The sequence below is a fragment of the Galeopterus variegatus genome, unplaced genomic scaffold, assembly GCF_000696425.1.
Source record: "Galeopterus variegatus unplaced genomic scaffold, G_variegatus-3.0.2 Scaffold1221, whole genome shotgun sequence".
NCBI lineage: Eukaryota > Metazoa > Chordata > Mammalia > Dermoptera > Cynocephalidae > Galeopterus > Galeopterus variegatus.
Window position 1 is genome coordinate 215,893 of NW_007727332.1, and position 9,847 is coordinate 225,739.

Consider the following 9,847-nt stretch of genomic DNA (forward strand, 5'->3'; position numbering starts at 1 on the left):
GCCTCGCTCAGCCAGTGAGTGGGAACCGGTCTGTATGTGGGATCCGAACCCTCGGGCGGGAGCGCCGCCGCGCTTCCCAAGCGGCGCACTATCCAGTGCGCCACCGGGCCGGCCCTGCATTAGGTTTTTAAAAACATTGTTAGAGAGTTAGTGGCAAGAAGTATAAAACTAACATTTCCAGCGATTCTGTCAATGTTGTCATCAGACAAGACATTTAGATTGTAGCTCTCAGCAATAAAAATGTAAATGTTTATTAAGTAACGGTGAAGATATCTAGGGAATTTGGTGGAATGAGAGCATATTTAATGCTCATCCATGAAACCAACTAAAACGAATGTAAAAAATCAAAAATAGAGAAGAAAACTGCATCTATGGATTCTGGAACAACAAAAGAACATTAGTGGAAAAAGGGGTGAAGTCCAAATAAAGTCTGGAGTTTAATTAATAAAAACATACCAATGTATCATGGCAACATAAGATGTTAGCATTAGGGGAAATTGAGTAAGGTAATATATAAGAACTCTGTATTATCTTTGCACTTTTTCTGTAAATTTAAATTATTCCCAAATTAAATTTTAATTTTTAAAATCTCCATTAATCAAAACCAAAGAATGGCCACATACTGTCTACAAACTATTTTGCCAGACATCATGACACTGGAACACAAGTACCCTCTAAACTCAGGTATGACGTCTGCTTGAAGAACTAAGAACATTCAAAAGAGCTCTACATGCAATTATTATCTTGGACAGGTGAGAACTATAAATTTTAGTAGGTCAACAGAAAAACTAGGAACAACCAGTGGGTTTGGGGCCCATTTCCCACTGTAGAATCACAGGAGAGCAGAGGGAAAAGCAGGGGATATTTCTTTTCCTCAGATGACTTGGAGGTGAGTCCAGGAATAGAAGCATAGCTACAGGAAAACAGTAAGTAGGACATTTAGTGTTTCTGTTCAGGTCAGCCATGTAGAGACAAATAAAAATAGACCCATCAAGCAAAAATGTGAATGTACTAAATGCCACTGAATTGTGCACTTTAAAATGGTTAATGTGGGGGCTGGTTAGCTCAGTTGGATAGTGTGGTGCTGATAACACCAAGGTCCAGGGTTCGGTCTCAGTACTGGCCAGCCACCAAAAAAATTTTTTTTAATAAAATAATTACTGCGTGGGGCTGGCCCGGTGGCGCACTCAGTAGAGTGCGGTGCTTGGGAGTGCAGTGGCGCTCCCGCTGAGGGTTCGGATCCCATATAGAGACTGGAGATCCCATATAGAGACTGGTTCGCTCACTGGTTGAGCGTGGTGCGGGTGCGACACTGAGGGTTGCGATCCCATTGCTGGTCGCAGTACGGGCGCGACACTGAGGGTTGCGATCCTGTTACCGGTCACGAAAAAAGACAAAAAGGAAAAATAATAATAATAATAATAATTACTGCGTGAATTTTACCTCAAAAAAAAAATAAGCAAACATACTAACAAGGCAATAATTACTTCCTACGAGAATAAAAAGTAATACAGGAAGGGAAAATAAATCATAGTTTTCTACAGGCTTCAGCTCTGCATAGCATTTAGTTATGATAATGTAAACATCTAATGTAAAAATATTGATCTAGCCAAAACCATGACATAACTATAATAAGAAGGCTAGACAGGAAGGGTGTCATGGGAGCAAGGGGACAAAAGACACAAAGACTCATCCTTCACAGCATGAATCAGAGGAGTGGGTGAAGACTTAATCCAAAGATAAAATAAAAACGGAAATGAGGAAAAAATTGCTAAAGCACATCCAAAGTCACATGTGTTAAACATTCATTCCGCTCACTTGGGAAAATATTTGGTGTGATCTTCTAATGGGTCATCACCTTCCTTCATCTTCTCCAAACATCCTCCACAGGAAAAACACTGGACGATGTCCTTTACACCTAGAAGTAAGGAAATTTGGTCAGTGCCCCCAGTGCGTGCATTTGTCAATTGACAAGCAGATAATAACCACCAGACCTGTATTAGCAAAACCCTACTCTCATTTCCAATTGGATTTTGTGACAAAGTCGCAAGTTGGGTCACCAGTGAGGTAATATTCCATAAAGGACTCTTCATCCACCAATGGGGTAGACAGCAAATAGTCACTGAATGCTCTATGCACCTTGCACTTGGATGAACACTCTCCCTGCCCGATTCTCCTTCTATCCACAGGGACATCTGCCATCAGAATCTGGAATTGAAGCTCCATGAGGGAAGAGATTTTTGTCTGTTTTTCTCACTAATGAATCTCATGAACCTATAAGAGTACCTAGCACTTATTAGGCACTCAATAAGTATTTGTTTAATGAATAAATCAGAAAGAATATATTTGGAGCTTAGGGGGAAGAGCATATGATCAAATCTAGAAGCCCTTATGTAAGCGAGTTCATGAAGAATCAATTGCCTCTTAACACATTACTGCCAGGTTTATTCCTCTAGAAGGAGGATCAAGTCTCCTCGTGACACTACATTTCTTTGGAAAGAAATTGATATTTGGCTCTGCCAAAGGATGGAACTAGAAACATAGCATCCGTCATCTTCCTGCCACTTACTCTTGGACGCCTGCAGGCACTGCCAAACTGGGGCAAAAAAAGAAAGCCTCTCTTCATGTCTGGCCAAAAATATGAAGTCCTAGAGCTTGAAAGACCCTAAAAGAGTCAAAAGACTAGAGTTTGTGGGGAGAGGTGGAGGTTTGAATATGAAGAAGGTGAGGACACTGGACAGAGGGACCTTGAGGAACACAACAGAGTGGGGAGAAAGGGCTTTCCAAAAGTTTAAGATTGTGAGGCATTATGATTTTTGTACTAGTGGAATACATCCCTTAGATAAAAAGACAACTACATGCCCCTACTCTGAACCGCTCTATGATATGTGTGATATCTGCTTGGCGTCTCAGTTAAACACCTGCGTGAACCTCCACCATAACTCAGGTGTGCGTGTGGCCTGAGAAAGACCAGCAAGCTACCTAGGAAGGGCGCGATATCCTTTGCCTCATCACCTTGTGCCTCAGGCAAAGATTTAGCTGAGGGGAACCAGGCCACCCTTTGTGCACTACAAAGTGGAGTTCTCTGTTGACCAGCATCTAAAGAGAGAATACTAGAGCCGGCCCCGTGGCTTGCTCGGGAGAGTGCGGTGCTGGGAGCACAGTGGCGCTCCCGCGGCGGGTTTGGATCCTATATAGGGATGGCCCGTGCGCTCACTGGCTGAGTGCGGTGCGGACGACACCACACCAAGGGTTGCGATCCCCTTACCAGTCACGAAAAAAAAAAATTTAAAAATTAAAAAAAAAAATAGAGAATACTTTGAACTGGTGGAAGATTCTGCATGCTTAGGAATCATGAAAATGAATGTCCAGATTTTCTCCCCCAAGCCGAGTATGGCAAAGATTGCTATCCATCCCCACAGTGTCTCCCATTCTTCCATGGTAATAGAAACCCCAATTTTTAGCTGGGCATACTGTCATCCAAGAAAAAGATTAGGTTTCCCAGCTCCTCTCTTGGTATGGCCATCTGACTAAGTTCTAGTTAAAGAATATAAGCAGAAGTGTCCTGTGACAACCTTCCTGAGGGGACACAAGGGATGGAGAGAGTAATGTGTAGAAAGGAAAAGACATGATAATTATCCCAAACAGAATGTTTGTATTCATGTTAGTCCAGACTTTAAGGTTTCAAGTTTGGAGCTTTACCACCTAAGGAAGGTATGGAGAACTGGGGGAGGATTTATGAGGCAGTAAAGAAAGGGGATAAATAAGGAAAGATGAAGAGTGGAGATTGTTGAGTGTGGATGGAGGCAAGCCTAGGATTGTAAGGTCTGTGTGGGGTTTAAATGGTCAAGCAAGCAAGCAGGCACAAACTACTAACGCACCTGTGTAGAAAAGTCCTGCTTTGGCCAGAGCTGTAACTCCCACAGGTGAGTCATGGGGCCAGTTCTTAAAAGAGTCCAGCCGTAGTTCTTCATGAGCAAAGACGCTGTCATTGCAATAAGCTTGAAGAAAAGGCATGGGGTGAGAACACAATCCTTTGATATTGCAAGTATCAGTGTTCAAGTTATCCCTTCATATTTACAGATGAAATGATATGATGTATGGAGTTGGCTTCAAAATAATGGGGGGTGGGGTTAGAAAAGAAGAAATGTGTATAAATGAAGCAAGATTGACCACATGTTAGAACAGTTGAAGCAGAGTGGTAGGTATATGGTGGACATATACTGTTGTTTTACTTCTGTATATGTTTGAAATTTTCTATAATAAAACATATTTTTAAATTATCTCTTCATCATCTAACATAAGGATAAAACAGGAAAATGCTAGAGATTTCTTTCCTGCCAAAGCCAATGTCAACATTTGAGAAAGGCTATTTTCCTTGTACCTCCCATAAAAACAGCCACGTTTATTTTTTGCCCTTTGGGATGTCCACTCGGCGGCTTTCTGTTAGACTTTCCATCTTGGGCTGGCCCTGGGCTTTGGTTCCTATCTTCTGTACCCCATGAGGACTTGAAAACTAAATTTACATAAACTTGGTTCTGCAAATTTCCTCATGATGAAAGCTTGCTTCAGTGTTCCACTTAACCTCGAGATCGTTGCTGTTGCTTCATTTTCTTTCTTTCTTTTTTTTTTTTGGAGGCTGGCTGGTGGGGGGATCCAAACCTGTGACCTTGGTGTTATAACAGTGTTGTCACTTCATTTTTAGTGTGAATATTATTTTAATTATTCCTTAATTTCTTAACAGCACACTGATCCATTTAAAAATATTTTAAAAACATTTTATCCAGAAATTTTAGTTGTTTTACAGGAAATGTCAGTCACGGAACCAACCCTGCCATATTTCCCTGTGCTCATCTATGCTAAAAACTAAGTCACTCCACAAGACCGGAAATCTCTTATGAAAATGATTTTTTAAAAAAGACTATGGCACCATAAAATGAGGAAGAAAATAGAAGAGTTTTTTTAAAAAATAGGGGCAAAAAAAGCAAAAGAAGAAATAAAAAAGCAAAGCCTTTGGAATATGTTTGCATTTTTACCTGACGCCATAGGTAATTCTCTCTTGACCCAGGAATTCACAAAATGCTCTCCCTGAGGAAAATTAAAATATAAATGATTAATTGATTGATTGATAAAGTATACACCTTTCTATAAACAAGAACTGAAAGAACTTTCCCCCTCCAAAACGAAGAGTTTCATTGGATGGCATGGCAGGGTTGTTGGAGAATCATTTCTTTTTTTTTTTTTTCTTTTTGTCTTTTTCCGTGTCCGGCAACGGATCACAACCCTCAGTGTTACCCCCGTACCGGACCGGGGACCGGCAACGGGATTGCAACCCTCGGTGTTGCTCCCGCACCTCGCTCAGCCAGTGAGTGGGAACCGGTCTGTATGTGGGATCCGAACCCTCAGGCGGGAGCGCCGCCACGCTTCCCAAGCGGCGCACCATCCAGTGCGCCACCGGGCCGGCCCCGAGAATCATTTCTTTAATTTTCATTTCTGTTAATGTTGGAATCATTTTCTGCAGTGCACGCGCACACACACACACGCCCCTGAATGTTTACCTATACCCAGCAGAAAGCCTTCTCACGGTCACTTTTTCCAGAGACCCATCTCAAAGATGGAACTTCATTAAGACATCACAGATGTTCTTAGAACAATGAGGAAATAAGACATGGGAAGGAAATTAAATTCAGAAGGGCGTTATATATTGAGCAACTCATCCTTCTGAATAACTACACCCAGATTCCTTTCTGAGAAAACACACCTCCTCCTCCACCCTCAGATCATGTTCTCTACAGGATTCTGAGTCATTTTAGCCAATAAATTCCTTTTTTTGCTTATGCCGGTTTGGGTTGGGTTTACACTAGTTTTCAACTAGAAGATCCCTAAGGATATAGGACAAATAACCAGCTGGGAGGAGCCAGCTCTGAGCCCGCCATGGGTGATGGTGCCTAGGTCATTCAGATGGGGGCGGCAAAGGAAAGCTCGAGGAGGAGGCCTCGGTCAAAGAGGGGAAGACTATCAGGCTGGCAGGCAGAATCAGTCAAAAGCCAGCCCTGGAAAAAGAAATTCTAAGGGCTCTAGTTTAGAAGAGAATGTGATTTTTTTTCACTCTGCAGATGAAAGGCAGGGAAATGAAAAGCGAGGGGAAGAAAGAAATAGAACCCATGACATATAAAGAATGCCCCCCCTTCTGATTCAGATATCATTAGGTAATCAAAGGGCAACTTGAGAAAAAAATTTGCTGTTATAAATTACCGTCACGTCAACAAATCCCTCGTAGCTTTGAATATACTGGGCAATTTCCTCTGAGGATTTTTTACTTTGAAGAAATTCACATCTATAATTAATAAATAGAATTAAAATTTACCCTAATACTGTGATAGAGATGTCCTATATCACAATGAACATTTATTAAAACATATTGAATTGTTGAATTTTATTATACTTCAATAAAACTGTCAAAAAATTCACCCCAAAACTTACTTATGAGAGCTGTCATTGTTCTCGTATAATTATTGTTTATTTCTATTAGTGACAATGACAACATGTGTAGTTATTTAAAATTAAATCTTCAAATAATATTTTCTCTTGAAATAAAATATGCAATACAATCAAAGACCTCTGATTTATAGGAAATACAGGATGGAGTTTTTTGTTGTCTTGAATTAAGCTGTGGTGACTCAATCTAGTTCCTCAGTTGGTTAGAGCACAGACTTATAACACCAAGGTTGAGAGCTTGGTTCCCTGTACCGGCTAGCCACCAAAAAAAAGAAACAAAACAAATCTAGTTCCTGTGGCCATATGAAAATTACTGGTAGTAAAGGGAACTGTTTAAAATTATGCAATTCAAAACTTTTCACAGAGTGATTGAGCCTTCTTGCTTGAAGAAATTCTGGGGTAGTCCAATTTTGGACAGGAAAAGATCAAAACTGAAGGAGCTACTCCATGAAGGTGGCTCTTTTGTCTTTAGTTTTGTCTTTAAAAAAACTGAAAACTTCAAGCAAAAAATATTTATCTACTTACTTCGGGAACCACTTGGCATGCTCCTTCCAAGGATCATCTCCTTCTTCCCAATTTCCCAAACATCCGCCACAGGAAAAACACTGCACAGTGTCCCTTTTACCTATATGTAAAGGGAAGCATTTAGATTGCCCAGCAATAGCACCAGAGGGTGTGTTGCCAGAGATGATCATTTTGTGCATGAACAAGACATGCTCCATCCTGTTCTCTCATGACCTCATCTGGCTCAATCTCCATCCACAGTCCCGCTGCCCTAATGACCACTTTCTAAGCTCTGGAACCGCACCCCTCAGCCATGGCCATAGTTCACATACATAACCCTAAATTGTTTAATGCAATATGCCTGCCCCAGTTGTTTCCCAGAGCTGGTATTCAGCTCTTTGAGCTCTTGAGGCCAAAGTGATGGGGAAGAGACAAAGACCAGGACTAGCTCAAGTAACACAGTTAGAAGAGCTAAGTTTTAGCTTTGCCATGACATGTCTGTAGAAACGTAGGCACGATTCTTAATCTTGTTGAGCCTCGATGAACTCAGCTGTGAAATGGAGGAGAAAGGGGTAAATTTGTTGGATTAGAATTAGTACTCGATTTCTGCCTAGCATAAAGTAAATGATAAACAAGTAAATGAGTCAACTTACTCAGTAAATGACAGTTGTTACAACTCTCATTCATGTCTGTCATAACATCTATGGCTAAAACAATTCAAACAAAGTGCCATTTTCTGAAATGCTATTTGCCCTATATAGTAGAATTAGATTTCAGGGGGCCGAGCCCGTAGCGCACTCGGGAGAGTGCAGCGCTGGGAGCGCAGGGTTTGGATCCTATATAGGGATGACCGGTGCGCTCACAGCGCTCACTGGCTGAGCGCGGTGCGGCCGGTCTCAAAAAGGAAAAAAAAAAAAAAAAAGAATTAGATTTCAGATTAAAACAAACAAAAAACCACTCCTATATTGTAGCAATTTTAAAAATCAAAGAGAAGTCATGTTAGAGCAGTAGAAGGAGAATGGGTGAGGAGCCTGGGATCAGGCTGACCTCATGATTTATTTTCAGGGCTTTAAGAATACAGTCAATATTTTCCAAGGTCCAAATTTAAGGAAAAATAACATATTTTTTTGATGGCTGGCTAGTATGAGGATCCGAACCCTTGATCTTGGTGTTATTAGCACCACGTTCTAACCAAGTGAGCTAACCGGCCAGTCCAGGAAAAGTAAGTTTCTTATTTTATATATATTTGGCAAATTAACACATACTGTACTAAATGAAAAATAAAGGAAAAGTAAAGTTACTGAAGTTGAATCTTAATAAAATAGACCTTATTCTTAAGAAAATACATTTAACAAGTGAGGAAAGATTCACAAAATATTGCAAAAGCAACTGAAAGATGGAACTTAAAACTTTAGAGAAACTCTCCAGAAAATCATATCGTTACCTGTAAAGACAAAACCAGCAGCTGAGAGTGCCTGTGGGGATATCCCTTGGGCATAAAATGGCCAGTTCTGGAAGGATTCAAGTCTGGCCTCCTCTTCTTGGTACCTTACTTTGTCCCCTCTCAGCTTGTCCTCTGGGTTCTTTACCCTTATGTCATACTTGGCAATGTTACCAACATCTTTGTTCAAAAGGAACTCGCAATCGGGATGTAACTTCTTGTGGTCTTCGATGGGGAGTCTCCTGAGGCTGGTACCAAAGAGAATTAAGCTACAGCAGAAGCACTGAATTCCAGATTTCACCCCAGTGAAATAAAACCCAGCTGCTGCCATCTCCTGCGGTGTCCACGAGCTATATGGCTTATAGGTCACAAAAGTCTTCAACCTTTTTGCTTCACTGCGCATTCGTGAGTTAAAGCCTTTCTGCATTTTTTCTCGTTCTTTCTGCTCATCTTCTTCTATTTGCTTTGCAAATTGAACCGCGTCTAGGCTCAGAAGAGCAGACAGCTCTGGGAGCAAAGCATAATCAAACTGGGAAATCCTCTCATCAGAGGCCTTCCCCTGGGTGGCCATTTTCTGAAAAGGGACAGAAAAGCAGGTTGATTGGGTATAGTAATATTCTTATTATACGTGTTTTTTCATGTTTGGACAGCTGGCTGGTACAGGGACCGAACCCTCAATCCTGGTGTTACAAGGCCAAATTCTAACCAACTGAACTATCCGCCCAGCCCCACATTTTCATTATAAATAACATTTCCTACTGGTTCTGAAGAAGCCAGGAATTGAAGGAATACCAGAATTTTCAAGGCAAAAGAGAAATAGTTTGGGAAATGATAAAACATCAGCATTCATTCACTTAACAAATACTCACTAAGCACCTACTGTGTGTCAAGCACTGTGCTTGGCCTTAGGGATTCAGTAACAAAGACAGACACTGATCTGACTCTGCTCGTGAAGACTTCCAAGTACCAGTTACAGAGACAATGTAGTAACACGGGCATATATTTTACCGTTTATGCTAAGGAAAAATACATACGATATTAAATAGCCTGGTAGCAACAGTTGTAAAATTACTCAATTTTTAAAAAACATTATTTTAATTGTGTTCACTTTCTAAGTTTCAGAGCTCTTTGCCAAAACTCTAGATGCCCCCCCCATAATTATGGTTATGGGTGCCATACATTTTATTTTATAAACTATTTCCTCAACTTAAAAATCATAAAATATTGTCACATTACTAAATATATTAATAAATATATATCTACAATGTACTTTTTTTATTTTTTATTTTTGCAATGTACTTCTTTTTTTTTTTTTCCTTTTTGTCTTTTTTCATGTCCGGCAACGGATCGCAACCCTCAGTGTCGCGCCCGTACCGGACCGGGACCGGCAACGGGATTGCAACC

General features: G+C 40.8%; 1 protein-coding gene across 3 annotated transcripts in view; it reads right to left on the bottom strand.

Annotated features, from left to right (window-relative positions):
* Positions 1-9,847, bottom strand: part of NAIP (NLR family, apoptosis inhibitory protein) — a 47,706-nt gene that overhangs the window by 31,521 nt on the left and 6,338 nt on the right. For all 3 annotated transcript variants that reach the window (XM_008575635.1, XM_008575634.1, XM_008575636.1), the window contains exons 2-7: positions 8,447-9,017; positions 7,024-7,123; positions 6,256-6,337; positions 5,037-5,088; positions 3,882-4,001; positions 1,819-1,918 (exon numbers count right to left, since the gene is read on the bottom strand). In XM_008575635.1, coding sequence (XP_008573857.1) covers positions 1,819-1,918; positions 3,882-4,001; positions 5,037-5,088; positions 6,256-6,337; positions 7,024-7,123; positions 8,447-9,014 — 1,022 coding nt within the window. In that variant the 5' untranslated portion in view covers positions 9,015-9,017. The remainder of the gene's footprint in view (positions 1-1,818; positions 1,919-3,881; positions 4,002-5,036; positions 5,089-6,255; positions 6,338-7,023; positions 7,124-8,446; positions 9,018-9,847) is intronic.